Below are 23050 nucleotides of genomic sequence, written 5' to 3' on the forward strand. Positions count from 1 at the left end.
ATTTTGTTGTCACTGCACGTTTGTGCGCAATTGTAAAGCATGTCATGTTTGGTATCCATGTACTCGGCCTAAGATCATCTTTTTTATTCCATCAAACATTTGGGCAATATAGTGTGTTTTAGTGCATTAAAATGTAAAAAAGTGTGTTTTTTTCCCCAAAAAATGCGTTTGAAAAATCGCTGCGCAAATACTGTGTGAAAAAAAAAAAATAAACACCCACCATTTTAATCTGTAGGGCATTTGCTTTAAAAAAATATATAATGTGTGGGGGTTCAAAGTAATTTTCTTGCAAAAAAAAATAATTTTTTCATGTAATCAAAAAGTGTCAGAAAGGGCTTTGTCTTCAAGTGGTTAGAAGAGTGGGTGATGTGTGACATAAGCTTCTAAATGTTGTGCATAAAATGCCAGGACAGTTCAAACCCCCCCCCAAATGACCCCATTTTGGAAAGTAGACACCCCAAGCTATTTGCTGAGAGGCATGTCGAGTCCATGGAATATTTTATATTGTGACACAAGTTGCGGGAAAGAGACAAATTATTATTTTTTTTTTTTTTTTTTGCACAAAGTTGTCACTAAATGATATATTGCTCAAACATGCCATGGGAATATGTGAAATTACACCCCAAAATACATTCTGTTGCTTCTCCTGAGTACGGGGATACCACATGTGTGAGACTTTTTGGGAGCCTAGCCACGTATGGGACCCCGAAAACCAAGCACCGCCTTCAGGCTTTCTAAGGGCGTAAATTTTTGATTTCACTCTTCACTGCCTATCACAGTCTCGGAGGCCATGGAATGCCCAGGTGGCACAAACCCCCCCCAAATGACCCCATTTTGGAAAGTAGACACCCCAAGCTATTTGCTGAGAGGTATAGTGAGTATTTTGCAGACCTCACTTTTTGTCACAAAGTTTTGAAAATTAAAAAAAGAAAAAAAAAATTTTTTTTTTTGTCTTTCTTCATTTTCAAAAACAAATGAGAGCTGCAAAATACTCACCATGCCTCTCAGCAAATAGCTTGGGGTGTCTACTTTCCAAAATGGGGTCATTTGGGGGGGTTTGTGCCACCTGGGCATTCCATGGCCTCCGAAACTGTGATAGGCAGTGAAGAGTGAAATCAAAAATGTACACCCTTAGAAATCCTGAAGGCGGTGATTGGTTTTCGGGGTCCCGTACGCGGCTAGGCTCCTAAAAAGTCCCACACATGTGGTATCCCCGTACTCAAGAGAAGCAGCAGAATGTATTTTGGGGTGCAATTCCTTATATGCCCATGACCTGTGTGAGCAATATATCATTTAGTGACAACTTTGTGCAAAAAAAAAAAAAAAATAAATTGTCACTTTCCCGCAACTTGTGTCAAAATATAAAATATTCCATGGACTCAACATGCCTCTCAGCAAATAGCTTGGGGTGTCTACTTTCCAAAATGGGGTCATTTGGGGGGGGGTTTGTGCCATCTGGGCATTTTATGGCCTTCAAAACTGTGATAGGTAGTGAGGAGTAAAATCAAAAATGTACGCCCTTAGAAATCCTGAAGGCAGTGATTGGTTTTCGGGGCCCCGTATGCGGCTAGGCTCCCAAAAAGTCCCACACATGTGGTATCCCCATACTCAGGAGAAGCAGCTAAATGTATTTTGGGGTGCAATTCCACATATGCCCATGGCCTGTGTGAGCAATATATCATTTAGTGACAACTTTTTGTAATTTTTTTTTTTTTTTTTTTTCATTATTCAATCACTTGGGACAAAAAAAATGAATATTCAATGGGCTCAACATGCCTCTCAGCAATTTCCAAAATGGGGTCATTTGTGGGGGTTTTGTACTGCCCTGTCATTTTAGCACCTCAAGAAATGACATAGGCAGTCATAAATTAAAGACTGTGTAAATTCCAGAAAATGTACCCTAGTTTGTAGGCGCTATAACTTTTGCGCAAACCAATAAATATACACTTATTGACATTTTTTTTACCGAAGACATGTGGCCAAATACATTTTGGCCTAAATGTATGACTAAAATTGAGTTTATTGGATTTTTTTTAGAACAAAAAGTAGAAAATATCATTTTTTTTCAAAATTTTCGGTCTTTTTCCGTGTATAGCGCAAAAAATAAAAACGGCAGAGGTGATCAAATACCATCAAAAGAAAGCTCTATTTGTGGGAAGAAAAGGACGCAAATTTCGTTTGGTTACAGCATTGCATGACCGCGCAATTAGCAGTTAAAGCGACGCAGTGCCAAATTGTAAAAAGTGCTCTGGTCAGGAAGGGGGTAAATCCTTCCGGGGCTGAAGTGGTTAAGCTCCACGCCCGCTCCCTGCTCTCCACACGTATCAACAGACTTAAGCGATCATTGAAACTCATTGTCCAACAGGCTACAGAACACCTACAGGTGCTGGAGGAGGTGTTCCACCGGGACCCCTCGCCCAGCACTGCCAACAATCTCAAGATTCAGATGCGACAGGTCTCCCAGTTACATATTGAGAAGGCCAAGCAACGCATCCTTTTCTGTAGGCAAAGGGTATTTGAGTACGGAGAAAGATCGGGCAAACTCCTTGCATAACTTGCTCACTTAGATTCACGTCCCTCGGTGGTAGTGTCGTTGACTGACCCCCAGGGGAACAACGTCACTGACCCGCAACAAGTAGTGGAGAAATTTGTGAGATTCTATCGCGCACTCTACACCTCCCGGGTCACTCACACTCCCCAAGATACCAAAGATTACTTAGCGAGAATTGAATTCCCTAGATTGACTGATACCCAACGTGAACTCTTATGCCCTGTACACACGGTCGGACATTGATCGGACATTCAGACAACAAAATCTATGGATTTTTTCCGACGGATGTTGGCTCAAACTTGTCTTGCATACACAGGGTCACACAAAGTTGGTCGGAAAATTCCATCGTTCTAATGCGGTGACGTAAAACGCGTACGTCGGGACTATAAACGAGGCAGTAGCCAATAACTTTCGTCCCTTAATTTATTCTGAGCATGCGGCATGCGTGGCATCGGATTTGTGTACACACGATCGGGATTTCCGACAACGGATTTTGTTGTCAGAAAATTTTATAGCAAGCTCTCAAACTTTGTGTGTCGGAAATTCCTATGGAAAATGTGTGATGGAGCCCACACACGGTCGGAATTTACAACAACAAGGGTATTAGGAGCTCCTATTACTAAGGAAGATATCTCGGAGGCTATCTCCTGTCTGGCTACATCTAAGGCCCCAGGATCAGATGGCTTACCACTTGAATTTTATGCCACCTACTCTGAAATTTTAACCCCTAAACTTCATGACCTATACAAATCCATATTTGACATGGGAATCCTACCCCCCTCTATGAGAGAAGCCCAAATTGTAGTAATCCCTAAGCCTGGTAAGGACCCTAAATACCAGGAATCATATAGACCCTTTCCTTACTACAGGTCAACATTAAAATACCAGCTAAGATTCTAGCCTCCCGCCTTAACCAGGTTATTCTTTCCCTGATCCACCCTGATCAGACAGGCTTTATGCCAGGGAAGAACACTGCTATGAATATTCGCCGCCTATTTATGAACATTCAGGGGTCCCATGATGAAATCGGCTCGTGGGTCGTGGTGGCTCTAGACACCGCCAAGGCCTTTCGATTCCATGGAGTGGAACTACCTATGGGAGTGCCTCTTGAGATTTGGACTTGGCCCCAACTTTATTCGCTGGGTTCAGCTCCTGTATTAATCCCCGAAGGCCAAGGTGTTTGTAAATGGGTGGCTCTCCGACCAATTCCCGCTGGAGAGAGGGACCCGACAAGGCTGCCCCCTTTCCCCCATGCTGTACGCATTGCCTGTGGAGCCGTTGGCCATCATGGTTTGTGCGGACACCAAAATTCGAGGCCTCAAGATAGGGAATCTGGAAGAAAAGATTGGGATGTATGCAGATGATACGCTCCTCTACTTGGCCGACTCGGGTCCCTCCCTCGTTGCAGCCCTCCACTCCATAGAACGTATTGGTAGCCACTCGGGCCCAAGCATAAATTGGTCTAAATCCCAGATCCTTCCGATTGACCATTTCCCCCCCCTCACATCCCCCCTCTGACTCTCCCCAGGGTCTCTTTAATCAAGTACCTCGGACTGCAAGTTACTAGATCGCTCACAGACTACACACTCTTGAATATTGAACCCCTGTATACCCTGATCAAGGCTAAGACACAAAATTGGGCTCGACTACCCCTGGGTGTTATGGGACGCGTCAGTCAAGTCAAAATCATACTTCTCCCAAAGATACTCTATTTGGTGTGGCATGCTTCCCTCTATATATCACAAACATTTTTCAAAACAATTGAATCTATTCTTAATTCGTTTATATGGGTCCACAGCAGACACAAATTATCTTGGAGAACACTGAAGAACCCAGTAACATTGCGAATAGTTGCTCTTCCAGATTTTTAGGACTATTATCTTGCCTCCCAACTGTCCCACTTCTATCATTTTGACAAAACCGAGCTACCAAGATACCAGCTACTACTCTGTGAACACCCTGATAACCCAGCCCATACCCCACTTCAGTCAGTCCTAAGGGCCCCACTGACAGCACGTACCCCCAAACACAAAGCAGGCATGTTGACACACCACCGGAGGGTATGGCAGTTGGCACTACAAAAACTGGGGATTCCACAGGTCCATTCTCACACCCCCCTCTGGTTCAACACACGCCTGCCTGAGCCATGACCACTACGGGACTTTAAACATTCCAAACACTAAAAGAGGAATTCTCACTTCCCAATCACCTCCTTTACAGGTACTTACAACTCCGCCATGCTATACAAACTCAGTTTGCTGGCTCCAAGCCATCCCTGACAGTCCCCTCCATAGTTGACACGATCACAGGTGCTGAACCAGCCAAACTAATCTCCACCCTCTACTCCGCCATCCGTCTTCCCAACACCATAGTCTTGGCCTATACTGCTAAGACTAGATGGGAGGTGGACGTTGGAATAATTGAGGATGAGGATTGGGGTGAGATCTTGGAAGATGTGAAAAAAGTTTCCCCTAAACTGTCGGACCACCTCACACAGTTGTATATTATACATAGGACATATCTGACTCCTCAGAGGATAGCGCATTTCAAACCCATGTATAATCCAGGATGCCATCTATGCGACCACACCCCAGGCTCTTTCTATCACCTTATATGGTCCTGCCCAACTATCCAAGCATATTGGATGCAAGTGATACGCTTCTTGCACGATCAAATGGGCTCTCCTACTACCCTAGACCCAAAGATGTGTCTACTCGGTCTGCTGCCAGATGTAGATGCTGACAAACCCCTTCGTACCTTTTTACACAAAACGCTATTCTTGGCGAGAAAAGCGATAGCCCATAATTGGATGCAGGCCCTACCCCCTACAACCCAGTGGTGGAAAAAATAAATAATTGACACTCTCCCATATAAGAAGCTGATTTATGTACATAGAGGATCCCCAATTAAATACGAGCAGGTCTGGAACAGATAGTTGGAGGATGGTTAAACATGTACTTGAAATGTTGATATGTTCAGCTCTCATTTCCCTCCCTCCTCTCCCCCTTATCTCCCTTCTTTATTGTGTACTGGCTTCATGTCCGGTGGATATTTCACCCCCTATATCACGCAGATAACCTAATGTGCTCATGTATGTACTACTGTTCTGGCCATGTTGGCTTACATTATTTTATGTACCATGCATATATTTTTTCAATAAAGTTGGTTTTCCAATTTAAAAAAAAAAAAAAAAAACTGCCATAGGGGTTATCTATAAGGATATACATGCCTCCTGCATGTATCTTTACCTGTCAAATGTCTCCCCTCTGTCTGTTATGAGACCCGAAAAACTGCAGATTCTGTGGGTGGGTCTGTTGTCTGGAGCTCAGTGAGTGGAGTTGTGATGTCAGTTGACTCCCCGCCCACCTCTACACTCCCCTTGCCAATATGCATTTTCTCCTGTGTATTTCTTACACTGAACTTCTGCTATGATCTCTAACATCCAGTGAAAAAAGACAGGAAAGTAAACACATGACTTCAGCATGCCAAATCATGCTGAGGTGTGGAATAGCCAATCCTCGCAGAGCTGCTGAAAAAAGAAGTGGGGGTGGGAATTAAAAAATAATGCATGCCTTAGGCGAGTGCACAAGATATGTAAATCACCTGTCACTCACAGCAAGGGGGAGGATTTGACAAAGTTTTTCTCTGTTTGTCAAGTTTTATCTCACTGAACAATAAAAGAGGATTGCTCAGAGCTGGATTAACTCTTTGTGGAAAGACTGGGCTCAAATGATAGGAAATCTTATACTCTACATTATGACATAAAAAAAAATAAAAATTTGTTTAATCTACTTTAAAGCAGTAGTAAAGGCAGTAATAAAAAGGCAATTGCCTTGGTCTGTCACTACAGGACCTACAAGCTGGCAAGAGGAACACTGACAACAAAGGACGTCATAGCTAGATGCCAGTGGCTTTGTCTGTTCTAATGTAAATCCTAATTTAGGTACCACCTTTTTTAGGTAAACGGTTTAGTTACTTCAAAGTGTTTTATGAGGGTGGCCAAAGAGGGGATTATAAGGAGCTTGTAGCAAGTGCAGCACACCCCCAGCATTTATCCCCCCCCCCCCAAAAAAAAAAAAGCCTGCATGATTTTGAATATCTGTTAAAAAATACACTGGCTACTATCACGGGACATCCTTTAAAGGCACTCTTCCCTCTGCTGTTTACTTCTATAAGGTTTGAGAATGTGCTCATTCTGTACAAAACTACAATCTGCAGCCTCAATTTCAATTTATGCACTACTCTCTTCAACAATAAAAGCTTATTGGAAAAAAAGCAATCTCCCCTAAAGCCAGAGTATTGTTCCATAGTAAAACCACCACCACTGTCCTGCTGTTCTTCCTGAACAGCAAGCCAAAACAAACTCTAGTACCCCAGCACTGTCTCTGCTGTGTTCGTGCCACAGTTTGCCCTGGCTTCTCTACAAGAACCAAAGCAAACAAAAAACTCAAGTATTTAAGCTCAGTACAGACTTCAAAACAGTGTTCCCTAAATGATTTACTGCTGTGTTGACTGTGCTACAAGTGTAATTTACAGAAATGAGGCCATCATCAATTGTTCAACCATACCTTTTGCTAGGCGCTCTAATCTTTTTCCATGTTCAGGAGGTATTGCATACCTGCGGAAATAAATATACACAACACATAAGATAAAATGAATGTTTTAATGGTGAAAATAATATAAAAAAAACATCTAAATGTATCTGGTGGAAGCTGGATAATATAAAGTCGATAAGAAGGAAAATTCATGCCATTATCCATATAATAGTTAGGAAATTACAGATCTTTTAGCCCTGGTTCACACTGCCACGGCTTCAAAGTCGTGTGACTTTGAAGCTGGACCCCAGCGCGACTTTGGCACGACTTGCATGCGACTTCATTAACAGAAGTCAATGCAAGTCAGACCAAAAGTAGTGCAGGAACCTTTTTCTAAGTCAGAGCAACTCTTGCAATGATTAGAACAGTTCCATTGCACTGAATGGGGTCCGACCTCTGATGTGACAAGTGCTCCAAAGTCAGAGCACTTGTCGCATCAGTGTGAACCGGGCCTGACTGATTCAGACACTGGATACCAAATCTGCTACTACTCTTGAGGTTCTGTTAATTGGATAACCTGATGCACACGCAGGGTATTTCCACCCTAAATTTTCCATTGCAAATAATCCTACTTGAAATCCTCCTAACTAGACCTTTAAAGACAGTAATAAAAAGGCAATTGTCTTGGCCTGTCACTACAGGACCTACAAGACCAAAATGTACAAAAAAGAATATATGTGCAACAAACATTTTTTTTTATATATACAAGAATATATATTTGGGAAAATGTATACAGTCAATGTGTCTTCTGATTTAGACAAGATTGGGGAGATATAGTAAAACTGGTGCACACAGAATCTGATGCAGCATTGCATAGTAACCAATCAGCTTCTAGATTGTATTGACAAAGCTTAATTGAACAAGCTGAAGTTAGAAGCTGTGGTTACCAGATTCTGTGTGCATTAGTTGTAGTAAATCTCCCCTGATGTGTAGTCAGTTATAAAGTGGTTTATAATTTACGTAAAACAAACAGAGGACGTCATAACTAGATGCCAGTGGCTTGGTCTGTTCTAATTTAAATCCTAATTTAGGTACCACCTTTTTTAGGAAAACTGTTTAGCTACTTCAAAGTGTTATATGAGGGTGGCCAAAGAGGGGATGTAAGGAATTTGTAGCAAGTGCAGAACAGAGGCTAACTAGGCCTCGTGCGTTTGCCCAGCTCTTCTAAATGCACTCCTCCTGGCAGGAGAAAAGCAGCATCAAAAACAAGTTTATGCGCGTCAAGCACAGGTGTTTATTGATTTAATTGGGTACAATATTAATTTATTCAGGCCATTGAAGTAAATGAATGCCTGCGTGCTTGACATGCCTAGCACTTGCGAAGATTTACATGGGTTCACAAGCGCTAAAATTCTGCTTCTTCTGAATGCGCTGGCAGTGGGGTTTTTTCTGCCTCTAAACATATATGTGTGCAAGGACACATAGGCTAACATTGAGGGGGTTTAGAGGCAGAAAAAAAAAATGCAAGACGCCCCTAGAAGCAGCGTTTAAATTGCCCAGTGTGCATGAGGCATTACGTTTATTGTAATTATTTGCCTCAACTAATGAGCAATTCTTTCTTTGTATTGTAATGTAATTGTGGATTTCAATGTTTCATGCATGTCTCTGTGTAGAATACAGCATTTTTTATTCAATTATTGTGTGAAACTTCATTTAATTATTGTGTACGTAATTTCAATAAGGAGCCTAAAACCATGTACCATTTGGCCAGCCAAATAATAGAATGAACAGGATCTGTTCCTTTGCTAGGTCCTGTTGTAAGAGTGCAGTTATGAATTTCTGTAATAGAACACAGATTAGAGATCCAGTAACAGAATACACATATAGAATTACAGGTTCGAAGTTCTGTGTGTGAGACCTGTAAATTGTGGCCTTGTTCAGTCTACAGAGTTGAGGATCCACCATCTGTGTCACGCCCATTTTTTTTATGAAAGCCTTGGCAATGGGCATCTGATAGCAAAACAGTACTGCAATGAAAAGGAAAGCAAAAAACACTGTAGAGCAAAGCAAAGGATTTCCTCAGTTGTTCTAACTCCTTATGGTATGGTACCCATTGAAGAACAAAAGATAAGCGCATCCTACACAACCAAAAATCTCCCAGCACACACCAGCTAGTCTGCAAAAAAAAAAAAAACTGACTGTCTAAAAATTCACAATAAAAACAGAGGGTTTAGTTGCACTCATTTACAAATATATGTGACACCTGCAGTGCCTCACCACGTCTCCTCTGTAATACTTTGGTCCTAACTCTATAGAGTTAGGTGGAGCACATATAACCATGGATAAATTAAAAAGGAGAAGTTCAGCTTAAGCTTTTTAGGCTGGACTTCTCCTAAGGGTCACAGGAGTGCAATTCGTTTTGCACTCCTGTGACCCGCTTTCAGCAGAGAGCGGTCTGAGGTCCACTCTCCGCTGATGTCACCAGGATCAGTCGGGGCAGCGCGTCATCCCAACTTCCGAAGTCTGATCCACCAGCTGCCTTGACTGATGGCAGTCTCAGCGAACCACTGAGACAGCAGCTCAGCGCTCCAATGAGGGTGGAGGAGCAGAGAGCAGAGCTGCTGACTGACAGTCAGCAGCTCTCCTCTTGGGGAGGAGTGAGAACCGAGTCATCAGCGTTGTTCGATCGTTCGGTTCTTAGTGCAGAGATGCTGGGGGACAGCTGCAGCATCAGTATGATGCTGCATCCACCTAGGTAAGTATGATTAGCAAAAAAAAAAAAAACATACTTCTCTTTTAAGGGCAGGTTTGCCTGGAAGAAGCACACTCCTTAAAAAGGCACAAGCTGTACAGATAAATGGCAACCACCCCAATACATACCTAGTCTTTGCATTACGGTGCACATGGAAGGGTTTTGCACAAACAGAAAAATTTCTTAGCACACTCTGCAGCTAGTAAAAAGGTAGCAAATGGAGTTACCCTTACCTGCGCAGATGGCTAATCTATTATATTTAGTCTGAGAGCTAAGCATTATAGGCAAAGTAGCCTGTGAATGTGCAAAAGGAATATATTAATTAAATCGCTTTCTGTAGAGTGTGTGCTATGCACTATAAAACATATCATCAGTGTGTGCAATAACAATCAAAAACACTTGGTGTCATCAGTGAGTGACAATTGACATAAATCATCCAATGCAACTGATGAACTCATACAATATAAAAGTGCAAGTGCATCCAAATAAATTGCCAATATTTTATTAAAGTGTTCAATATAAATCATTAAAGTGCAATATCCATAGTGTGCAAATGTCCAAAGAAATGAATCTTCACAAAGCTGGAATAACCAATTAGGGGTGACTGTGAATCTTCCTCCATCAACACCTGTCACACATCCTACTCACCAGACCAACATGACACACATTACAGGTAGTCATATGCGCAGAAAGGAAATGTTTATTCCATCGATTCAACCAAGGAGAATGCCTGGAAATCTGATGGCATGATTCGAGTCTGGTAGGATCCCCCTTGGTTGAATTGATGGAATAAACATTTCCTTTCTGCTATACACACTCTACAGAGAGCGGTTTCATTAATATATTTATTAATTCCCTTTGCACACTCAGTAGCCAGCCTAGGCTTATGAGTAGAGGTCGGCCAATATTTAGTGTTTTTTACTTAATCGGCATCATCCGATTGTGCTGATAAAAAAGGTCGATATCAGCGGACTTGCAAATGACTTCTGTAATAGAAGTCAATACAAGTTGCCTGAAAACTTCTATGAAGCTGCTTCTCTTCTCTGGGCAGCCTGCCAAATCTGATTAAAAGAACCTGAAGGATACAATGTTTACATTTATGAATGAACTGAGCTTCTTGTGTAGAAGCTCTCAGTTTAACCATTTAAAGACTAAATCTTTTCTGACACTTGTTGCTTACAAGTAAAAATCCTGTATTTTCTGCTAGAAAATCACTAAGAACCCCCAAACATTATATATATATATATATATATATATATATATATATATATATATATATATTTATATATATATATATATATTTTTTAGCAGAGACCCTAGGGAATAAAATAGCGGTTGTTGCAATATTTTATGTCACACGGTATTTGCGCAGCGGTCTTTCAAACGCAATATTTTTTGAAAAAATACACTAAAAAAACTAAGCAGTAAAGCAAGCCCATTTTTTTTTCATCCAAAAGTTTTGATTACCTGTTTTTGTGTATTTAATATTTAAGATATAGTTTTTTTGTTTGTTTTTTTATCTAAATTCTACATACAAGTGAACTGATTGGAGGTTTGTTTTGTTTAATAAATGTTTAAATGTAAAAAATTTTCTGTATCACTTAAGGTTGCTTTCACACTGGAGCAGGCATGCGTTGACGGTAAAACGCTGCTAGTTTTAGCGGCGCTTTACCGTCATTTTAGCGGCGCTATTCGGCTGCTAGCAGGGCGCTTATAACCCAGCTAACAGCCGAGAAAGGGGTTAAATGTGCCCCTGAAGCGCAGCTGCTGAAACACTTTGCAAGCGCTTCGGCAGCGGTGCGCATTCATTTCAATGGGCAGGAGTGGTGGAGGAGCGGTATACACCGCTCCAAAGATGCCGCTTGCAGGACTTTTTTTTTTTTAACATCCTGCCAGCGCATCGCCTCAGTGTGAAAGCACTCGGGATATCACACTGAGACTGCAGGGGAGCCGTTTTACAGGCACTTTACAGGCGTTATTTTTAGCCCAAAAGCGAGTGCAAAACGCCCCAGTGTGAAAGGGGTCTAACTGTTAGATTTTATGAGATGAAGGGAAAAAAAAAAAAAAAAAAAAATCGGCCTAATATATCGGCCCAAAAAAATCGGCATCACATATCAGCCATCGGCCACAGCGATTTCTAAATATCGGCATCGGCCAGAGAAAAACCCATATCGGTCGACCTCTACTTATGAGAGCTTAACCACTTCCCGACAAGTCGCCGCAGTTATACTGTGGCAGGTTGGCTCCCCTGGGCGACTCGCTTTCAGACCACTAGGGAGCGCACGACCACATCGCGCTGTCGGAGCCAATGCGCGTGCTCGGCGGTTGCGATGACCGCCGGGCACCCGCAATCGCTCCACACAGCAATAGAACGGAGATCTGTCAATGTAAAACAGACAGATTTCCATGCTGTCAGGGGAGGAGGAGACTGATCTGTTCATACTGAGTATGAACAACGATTGGTCTCCCCACCCAGGCAGTCCCCCCCCCCCCCCCCCCAGTTAGAATCACTCCCTAGGACACACAGTTAACCCCTTGATCGCCCTCTGTTAACCCCTTCCCTGCCAGTGTCATTTATACAGTAATCAGTGCATTTTTATAGCACTGATCGCTGTATAAATGTCAATGGTTCAAAAAAAGTGTCAAAAGTGTCCGATCTGTCCCCCACATTGTCACAGTCCCGATAAAAATCGCAGATCACCCCCCATTACTAGGAAAAAAAAAAATATATATAATAAAAATGCCATAAATATAGCCCCTATTTTGTAGATCCTATAACTTTTGCGTAAACCATTCGATATACCTTTATTGCGATTTTTTTACCAAAAATATGTAGAAGTATACATATTGGCCTAACCTTAGGAAGAAATTTGTTTTTTATTCGGGGGGGGGATATTATAGCAAAATGTAAAAAATATAGGTTTTTTTCCCCAAAAGTGTTTATAGCGCAAAAATTTAAAAAATCGCAGAGGTGATCAATTACCACCAAAATAAAGTTCTATTTGTGGGGAAAAAAGACATCAATTTTGTTTTTGTACAAAGTCGCACGCCCGCGCAATTGTCAGTTAAGATGACGCAGTGCCGAATCGCAAAAAATGGCCTGGTCATTAAGGGGGCAAATCTTCTGGGGCTGAAGTGGTTAAAGCGATAGTAAAGATTTTTTTTTTTTTTAATTAAAATAAAAAAGATGTCCTACTTATAGAGTGGTCCCTTACCTATTTTTTTTCTGGCCAGCTCTGTCTGCTCCTCCTTCCTCCAGATGCCCCCTCAGCAAGCAAGGTGCTAAGGGGGAACCTGTGTGGGTGCACACCTAAGCCAGGCCATGTGTGTGTCCATAGACACACATAGCACTAGTAAGCCACACCCTACTCCCCACTCATAGGAATTTCTCCTGCTGCTCTCAGTGTCTCCTGTCAGACCAGGAAGTGAGAGGAGCGGTGGCTGCAGCCAGGACAGCACTGGATTGGCGAGTCTGTCAGGTAAGTGTTTAGGGATGGGTGTGGGTAGATTAGGTAATGGTGAGTTTTCTGCCTTAATGCAGATAATGCATTAAAAAGCAACATCATCCAGTGTGAGAGTCCCGCAGGCCACATTAATGAGGCCAGAGAGGAAACCCTCAGAAAAAAGCAGAAGCTCCTCATCCATGCCCTGGAACTGAGGTAAGCTCTCATCTGAACCAGCATGCTGATCCATTTCAGGAGTGTCAGGAACCTTCATAAAAGAATGATTGGACAAGCCTGGGGAAAAGAAGAGTGTGCTTCCTATAAAATGTATGTTTAGAACACAACAGCACCTGAGCTGTTAAATACAACCCTCCATAGCCATATAAAAGAATGAGGGTTAAGGAGTATAAGACAGCCACAAAAAACAGACAGGGACCCCAATGACAGTGCATAAGCAGTCGGCTCTGAAATTGCAGAACAACTGCTGCAGAGTAAAGCACCATTAAGATCACAGCTGGTGCTTGTAGACAAGGGAGAAGGAATTCTATGTCACTGTGCAATATTCTTCTTTTTATATATATATATGCAATATTGTACAAGTTGCGGCAGACAAGCTTACATGATTACCAGAAGGCCCAGTAAGTCACATACAAGTTTGCACAGAGCACTACACATACAAAGCAGCATAAGTGAACAGCAGGTGTAACCAACCCTTCTAAGCAGTGGAATTCTGTGTAGTTAAAGTGGTTGTAAACTCATATTTAAAAAAAAAAAAAAAAAAAAAAAAAAACCCTGCAAGACAAAAGGCATAATGAGCTAGTATGCATTGCATACTAGTTCATTATGAAATACTTACCTTAGATCGAAGCTGTTGCAGCGGTGTACTGGCAAAATGTCTCCCAGAGTTATTTACGGGTTATCGGGCTCCGGCGCTGTGATTGGCCGGAGCCGCGAAGACGTCACTCCCACGCATGTGCGCAGGAGCCGCCGGTAACGGCACAGGCCCTTTAGAAACGGCACAATCGAGCCGCTTCTTCAGTGCGCATGCACGATGACATCGGCACAAGCGTATATGGTAAATATCTCCTAAACCGTGCAGGTTTAGGAGATATTTACAGTACCTACAGGTAAGCCTTATTATAGGCTTAACTGTAGGTACAAGTGGTGTATCTGGGTTTACAATCACTTTAAGACTGAAGTCCAACTCACAAGATGTACTGCGTCCCTGGCAAAGAAGGAAAAGTGAAGTGGTGGGTAAAGTAGCAGCAAAAGTAACATTTTTATAAGCCTTGTGCTGCATGGCATGAACGACTTCCTCCCTACTTCCTGTCAGCACAGGAAAATTAGCAGAAGTAAGGGCAACTGTTAAAAAGCAGGATGGATGAAATAAGAATCTGCCCTAACACACTGACCACAGCAAGATAGCCACCAAAGCTTAGCCTAGAATTAAAATAAGGAGACCATGGCAAAATGATCACCATGCACAATATGCACAGAAAGACAGCCGAGATATGCACTCACTGGCTGGCCAGCAAGCATCTTGCATACATCACCTTCCACAGCATCAAGGGCGGAATAAAAAAAAATTTTAAAAATAGGGACACCAGGGTAGCTTCTTAACAGCAATTAGGTTTGCCCCATGTTCTGGTGACTGCTGTTTACAATGGAAATCCTCAGTCCTCTGTCCCCAAACACCCTCTATCAGTGATCTTTCAGTGCAGCAAGGGTTAATATCAGCAGCTGCGTCTACGACAGGCACTCATCAAAAGTGCTGACTATGTCTCCCTTTCTGGGCCCGTGCTCCATTCACAGCACCCCCAATGCAAAGTATGCCACAAAATTGTGTTTAAGTTCTTTTCCCCATTAATGACCAGGCCATTTTTTGTGACACAGCACTGCGTCGCTTTAACTGACAATTGCGCAGTCGTGCAACGCTGTACCCAAACAAAATCGACGTACTTTTTTTTCCTCACAAAAAGAGCTTTCTTTTGGTGGTATTTGATCACCTCTGCGGTATTTATTTTTTGCCCTATAAACAAAAAAAAAGCAATATTACTTACTTTTTGCTATAATAAATATCCCCCAAAAAAAGAAATAAAATAAAAAAACGAATTGCTTCCTCCGTTTAGGCCGATATATATTCAACATAATTAAAAATCACAAAAAGCGTATATTGATTGGTTTGCGCAAAAGCTATAGTGTCTACAAAATAGGAAATAGATTTACGGCATGTTTTTTCTTTTTTTACTAGTAATGGCAGTGATCTGCGATTTTTAGCGAGACTGCGACATTGCGGCGAACAGATCGGACTCCTGACATTTTTGACACTTTTTTGGGAACCAGTGACATTATTACAGTAATCAGTACTAAAAATATGCACTGTTATTGTACTGACACTGGCAGGGAAGGGATTAACATCAGGGGCGATCAAGGGGTTAAATGCGTTCCCTGCAGGTGTGTTCTAACTGTATGGGGGATGGTCTGCCTGGGGAAACACACAGATCCGTCTTCCTGCATAGCAGAAAGACAGGATCTGTGTGATCTCCCCTGTCAGAAGGGAGATTTGCCTTGTTTACACAGGAAGATCCCCATTCTGTCACTGCGGGGAATGATCTGGGTGGCTGGCGGACATAGAGTCCGCCCCACCCGCTGATTGGCTACAGTTCCCGATTTGTGGGAACGTGCCGACCTGCCACAGTACAATGACGGCAGCTGGTTGACAAGTAGTTAACCTTTGTGTTTTTTGTGGGTCTGCTGCCAATTCTTTTTGCCATTTTGTTGACCACCCCTCCGTTTATATTGCTTGGAGTCATCTTGATCACCCTCTATTCTAGCAAAAAAAAATAAACCTAGAGGCTCACAGAATGAATGGGCAGGTTTAAATGGGTGTGAACTAAGGGCAACCCAAGCAAGTTTTTTGCCATTGTCCAATCACCATAAGGTATAACCCATGGTCTATGAATGCAAGCCCTGTGTCCTCTACTATACAATTAAAGCGGAGTTCCGCCAAAATTTTTTATTTTTTTTTTTTTAAAGTCAGCAGCTACAAATATTGCAGCTGCTGTACCCACTAAGACACTTACCTGTCCAGGGGGCCCGCGATGTCCTCACCTGAAGCAGATCTGTCCCTCGGCTCTCAAGTGGAGGCGCCGCCATCTTCGGTAAGGGAATGAGGAAGCGAAGCCTTGCGGCTTCAGTCTGGTTTCCTACTGCGCATGTCGTGATGTGCGACCTCCCTGGTCCCTGCTATCTTCTAGGACCTGTGTGTCTCCCAGAAGACAGTGGGGGGGGCGGGACGGAGGAGGGGCCAGGCATGGCATAGATCACTGCGGAGCCTGCAGCAATCTAGGTCCGGAATTGGGAGCAAATACCAGGATTAGACAGGCATCTGCTCCCCCCTCCCCCTGAAAGGTGCCAAATGTGACACCAGAGCGGGGGGGGGGGGGATCCGATCAGGGGAAGTTCAATTTTTGGGTGGAACTCCGCTTTGAGATACTGTATTTTGGCTTACACATGATTAGATAGTGGAAGTCAGCAGAGCATTAACTCATTCACTAAAGCTAAAGAAAAATTCCCTTGTAAAGTAAATTTTCCTTTAGTAAATCAATCCCAAAGTGCCTGTTCATGGACCAGTAGATGCAATATTCTGAACCAAAATATTCTAATCCCTCTACATTTTCCACAGTTCTTCTTTAAAGCCATACAATCACTCTTTACCAAGATCATCCGGGCCAAGAAACCACTCAGACTATAAACAACTATAAGTGAAGGAGACTTGACCCTCCTCGACATTAACCATTTCACTGCCAGGTCTGTATTGTGTATGGACCCGATTTCTCCTTCTGCTATAAGCTCATGGTTACTTCAGTAACCATAAACCTATAGCAGAATTGTTCAACAGACTCTGCTGAACAAACCTATAGCTTTGATCAGCAGATTGTTATTCACCTCAAATGTGACCCCCCCCCCCCCCCCATGCCGCCCCTTCCCTGTCTCCAGCCTCTCCACCTCAAAAACGGCTCCCCCCACGCTCTTCTTCTTCGATTCCCTCCCCGACACCGAACCGACTTGATCCCTTGCAGCTACCCTCAAGCTGCCAGCTTCGCCCCCCCTTGCCAGTCCAATCATCCTTCCCCTCCCGCTGCCTGCAGCTGCTGACCAGCACACCGCTCCAGCAATCTGACAGGCTGGAGAGCAGTGGTGGCGGGGAAATGGTGCGGGGGCGGGTGAGGTTGGGGGGCTTGGTAAATGTGTTTAGCAGCCCACTCCCTGTACTACAATGGACACAGGCAGTGATCACTACTGATCGCTCCTGTGTCCATTGATAACTGAGCATGGTAAACCATGTTTACTGTGTGTCAGTTTATTCATTCATGTAATGTGCAGTCTTCAGTCCCTTTCTCTGTATCAAAATAGAGATATTGGGGTCTGTTTAGACCTCTAATCTCTCACCAATGCCCCCCCCCAATATACAAAATATTAAAAAATGCAATTGTAAAAAGTAGTCAAGATCGCGATAACGATTCTTGACGATTAATCGTGCAGCCCTTCTTTTATATATATATATATATATATATATATATATATATATATATATATATATATATATATATATATATATATATATATATATATATACACATATACACACATACATACATATATACATACACACACACACAGTGGGGACAGAAAGTATTCAGACGCCCTTAAATTTTTCACTCTGTTATATTGCAGTCATTTGCTAAAAGTTGCCAAGTTCTTTTTTTTTCCTCATTAGTGTACACACAGCACCCCATATTGACAGAAAAACACTGAAATATCACATGATCCTAAGTATTCAGACCCTTTGCTCATATTTAGTAGAAGCACCCTTTTGATCTAATACAGCCATGAGTCTTTTTGGGAAAGATGCAACAAGTTTTTCACACCTGGATTTGGGGATCCTCTGCCATTCCTCCCTACAGATCCTCTCCAGTTCTGTCAGGTTGGATGGTTAAAGTTGGTGGAAAGCCATTTTTAGGTCTCTCCAGAGAAGCTCAGATGGGTTTAAGTCAGGGCTCTGGCTGGGCCATTCAAGAACAGTCACGGAGTTGTTGTGAAGCCACTCCTTCATTTTAGCTGTGTGCTTAGGGTCATTGTCTTGTTGGAAGGTAAACCTTCGGCCCAGTCTGAGGTTCTGAGCACTCTGGAGAAGGTTTTTGTCCAGGATATCCCTGTACTTGGCCGCATTCATCTTTCCCTCGATTGCAACCAGTCGTCCTGTCCCTGAAGCTGAAAAACACCCCCACAGCATGATGCTGCCACCACCATGCTTCACTGTTGGGACTGTATTGGACAGGTGATGAGCAGTGCCTGGTTTTCTCCACACACACCGCTTAGAATTAAGGCAAAAAAATTTCTATCTTGGTCTCATCAGACCAAAGAATCTTATTTCTCACCATCTTGGAGTCCTTCAGGTGTTTTTTAGCAAACTCCATGCGGGCTTTCATGTGTCTTGCACCGAGGAGAGACTTCCGTCAGGCCACTCTGCCATAAAGTCCCGACTGGTGGAGGGCTGCAGTGATGGTTGACTTTCTACAACTTTCTCCCATCTGCATCTCTGGAGCTCAGCTACAGTGATCTTTGGGTTCTTCTTTACCTCTCTCATCAAGGCTCTTCTCCCCCGATAGCTCAGTTTGGCCGGACGGCCAGCTCTAGGAAGGGTTCTGGTCGTCCCAAACGTCTTCCATTTAAGGATTATGGAGGCCACTGTGCTCTTAGGAACCTAACCTTGGCCAGATCTGTGCCTTGCCACAATTCTGTCTCTGAGCTCTTCAGGCAGTTCCTTTGACCTCATGATTCTCATTTGCTCTGACATGCACTGTGAGCTGTAAGGTCTTATATAGACAGGTGGGTGGCTTTCCTAATCAAGTCCAATCAGTATAATCAAACACAGCTGGACTCAAATGAAGGTGTAGAACCATCTCAAGGATGATCAGAAGAAATGGACAGCACCTGAGTTAAATATGAGTGTCACAGCAAAGGGTCTGAATACTTAGGAAAATGTGATATTTCAGTTTTTCTTTTTTAATAAATCTGCAAAAATGCCAACAATTCTGTGTTTTTCTGTCAATATGGGGTGCTGTGTGTACATTAATGAGGAAAAAAAATGAACTTAAATGATTTTAGCAAATGTCTGCAATATAACAAAGAGTGAAAAATTTAAGGGAGTCTGAATACTTTCTGTCCCCACTATATATATATATACACACACACACACACACATACATATACATACATATACACACACACAAAAAAGTATTTAGTCAGCCACCAATTGTGCAAGTTCTCCCACTTACTGTAAAAAGATGAGAGGCCTGTAATTGTCATCATAGGTATACCTCAACTGTGAGAGACAAAATGTGGAAACAAATCCAGACAATCACATGGTCTGATTTTTGAAAAAATGTATTTGCAAATTATGATGGAAAATAAGTATTTGGTCACCTTCAAACAAGCAAGATTTCTGGCTCTCACAGACCCGTATCTTCTTCTTTAAGAGGCTCCTCTGTCCTCCACTCATTACCTGTATTAATGGCACCTGTTTGAACTTGTTATCAGTATAAAAGACACCTGTCCACAACCTCAAACAGTCACACTCCAAACTCCACTATGGTGAAAACCAAAGAGCTGTCGAAGGACACCAGAAACAAAACTGTAGACCTGCACCAGGCTGGGAAGACTGAAACTGCGATAGGCAAGCAGCTTGGTGTGAAGAAATCAACTGTGGGAGCAATAATTAGAAAATGGAAGACATACAAGACCACTGATAATCTCCCTCGATCTGGGGCTCCACGCAAGATTTCACCCCGTAGGGTCAAAATGATCACAAGAACGGTGAGCAAAAATCCCAGAACCACACGGGGGGGACCTAGTGAATGACCTGCAGAGAGCTGGGACCAACCCAACAAAGGCTACCATCAGTAACACACTACGCCACCAGGGACTCAGATCCTGCAGTGCCAGACGTGTCTCCCTGCTTAACCACTTGAGCCCCGGAAGGATTTACCCCCTTCCTGACCAGAGCACTTTTTACAATTTGGCACTGCGTCGCTTTAACTGCTAATTGCGCGGTCATGCAATGCTGTACCCAAACAAAATTTGCATCCTTTTCTTCCCACAAATAGAGCTTTCTTTTGATGGTATTTGATCACCTCTGCGGTTTTTATTTTTTGCGCTATAAACGGAAAAAGACCGAAAATTTTGAAAAAAAAAAAAAGATATTTTCTACTTTTTGTTATAAAAAAAAATCCAATAAACTCAATTTTAGTCATACATTTAGGCCAAAATGTATTCGGCCACATGTCTTTGGTAAAAAAAATGGCAATAAGCGTATATTTATTGGTTTGCGCAAAAGTTATAGCGTCTACAAACTAGGGTACATTTTCTGGAATTTACACAGCTTTTAGTTTATGACTGCCTATGTCATTTCTTGAGGTGCTAAAATGGCAGGGCGGTACAAAACCCCCCATTTTGGAAAGTAGACACCCCAAGGAAATTGCTGAGAGGCATGTTGAGCCCATTGAATATTATTTTTTTTTGTCTCAAGTGACTGAATGACAACAAAAAAAAAAAATTACAAAAAGTTGTCTCTAAATGATATATTGCTCACACAGGCCACAGGCATATGTGGAATTGCACCCCAAAATATATTCAGCTGCTTCTCCTGAGTACGGGGATACCACGTGTGGGACTTTTTGGGAGCCTAGCCGCGTACGGGGCCCGAAAACCAATCACCGCCTTCAGGATTTCTAAGGGCGTACATTTTTTATTTTACTCCTTACTACCTATCACAGTTTTGAAGCCCATAAAATGCCCAGATGGCACAAAACCCCCCCAAATGACCCCATTTTGGAAAGTAGACACCCCAGCCTATTTGCTTTGAGGCATGTTGAGTCCATGGAATATTTTATATTTTGACACAAGTTTCGGGAAAGTAACAAATTTATTTATTTGGAACAAAGTTGTCACTAAATGATATATTGCTCACACAGGCCATGGGCATATGTGGAATTGCACCCCAAAATACATTTAGCTGCTTCTCCTGAGTATGGGGATACCACATGTGTGGGACTTTTTGGGAGCCTAGCCACGTACGGGGCCCCGAAAACCAATAACCGCCTTCAGGATTTCTAAGGGTGTAAATTTTTGATTTCACTCTTCACTGCCTATCACAGTTTCGGAGGCCATGGAATGCCCAGGTGGCACAACCCGCCCCCCTCCCAAATGACCCCATTTTGGAAAGTAGACACCCCAAGCTATTTGCTGAGAGGCATGGTGGCAAGCTTAGTATGGAGCGCAGCTTTCAAACAATTGTTCAGGAAAATATCAGATTTGGAGCACATAGAAGGCAGTACCACTGCTCTAATACTGGGTAGAGCAATGTGACTACTTAAACGGTACTCATAAGTCTGGAAAGTGTCTGTGGAGGTAATAGTGCAGCGATCACTCACCAAGGTATTTGTGTCACAAGAAAGCTAGAGAATGGGTGACAGTTAGTACCACTTCTCTAACTGGAGAACACTATGTGGTTAACTGACACAGTTCATTCATGTCTAGAAGTGTCAAAATGCAAGGCGCATGCGCGGAGCCGTCTGAGCTAGACATGTCAGCTTAGAGTTCTGTACCGACCGGGACCCGACAGCCTCTTTCACTGAGTCAAACCGGACTAAAAAGACACAGGATAGTATATAATCTATCCCCAGAGTAAGTGAGCATATTTTGGAACTATGTACAACGGGCGAAAAGCTAAACTGAGGCAAGTAAAGTTACAGGACTCGCTGACTAAACCCACTGTTAGAATGGCAGCAGCATCCTCTTACCGCTCCTCACAGCCTGCCTCACAGAAGCACTATGAGTCACCCTCAGCACAGTGCAGTGAGCCTGATTTTACCTCAAGAATGACCCCTCTTATTCCACAAAACTCCACTATTGGCCCTGACTTATTGGCTCAATTTGAAAGGGTCTTACACAAGGCATTACAGAACACCTCAGATGCCATTACAGACAAATTGACACATGAAATTCGTGAAGTGGGCCGCCGCACTTCAATCCTAGAACAAAGGGTGGATGAATTTGATATCACTACCTCAATTCACACAGAAGAATTGGAGTCCCTTAAAGAAGATTACACTAATCTCCAAACCTGCCTTGAAGACTTTGAGAACAGAGCTAGAAGATCTAACCTACGGATACGTGGTATCCCTGAGGAAATTGAAGATTTACAATCGACTGTAACAGCACTCTTCCAGGAACTTGCCCCATCAATACCGATCGAACGTCTAGAAATGGACAGAATACACAGAGCCCTAACTTCACGCAATGCAAACGGACCACCTAGAGATGTTATACTGAAAATGCATTATTTTCGTACCAAAGAGCAACTTATGGAGGCGGCAAGAAACAAAGACTCCTTGATTTTTCAAGGGCACAGATATCAAATCTTCCAAGATCTGTCTCAAATTACACTTCTCAAGCGCAAGGAAATGAAACCACATCTGCAAGTTCTTCAATACCACCGCATATCATATCGCTGGGGCTTTCCTTTTTCTCTTCGTTTTTCATACAAAGGTACTCTATACACATGCAAATCAACGGAAGATCTTCTCAATGTAATTAAAGACCTCCGCCTGTCCACTCCAACTGCAACTACAGATGGACCCAAACATCGACTGTCATCTTTCCCTCCCCCACAGCTCCAAGATCTTCAGGACCCTCAAGCAACTCA

General features: G+C 42.8%; 1 protein-coding gene across 3 annotated transcripts in view; it reads right to left on the reverse strand.

Annotated features, from left to right (window-relative positions):
* Window positions 1-23050, reverse strand: part of KDM4B (lysine demethylase 4B) — a 566075-nt gene that overhangs the window by 371888 nt on the left and 171137 nt on the right. For all 3 annotated transcript variants that reach the window (XR_012235533.1, XM_073594890.1, XM_073594882.1), the window contains exon 7: window positions 7120-7169. Coding sequence is in view for 2 of the 3 variants with exons in the window: in XM_073594890.1 (XP_073450991.1) it covers window positions 7120-7169 (50 nt within the window). In the remaining variant the exon portion in view is untranslated. The remainder of the gene's footprint in view (window positions 1-7119; window positions 7170-23050) is intronic.

Source organism: Aquarana catesbeiana, linkage group LG01 (genome assembly GCF_042186555.1).
Source record: "Aquarana catesbeiana isolate 2022-GZ linkage group LG01, ASM4218655v1, whole genome shotgun sequence".
NCBI classification, from domain to species: domain Eukaryota; kingdom Metazoa; phylum Chordata; class Amphibia; order Anura; family Ranidae; genus Aquarana; species Aquarana catesbeiana.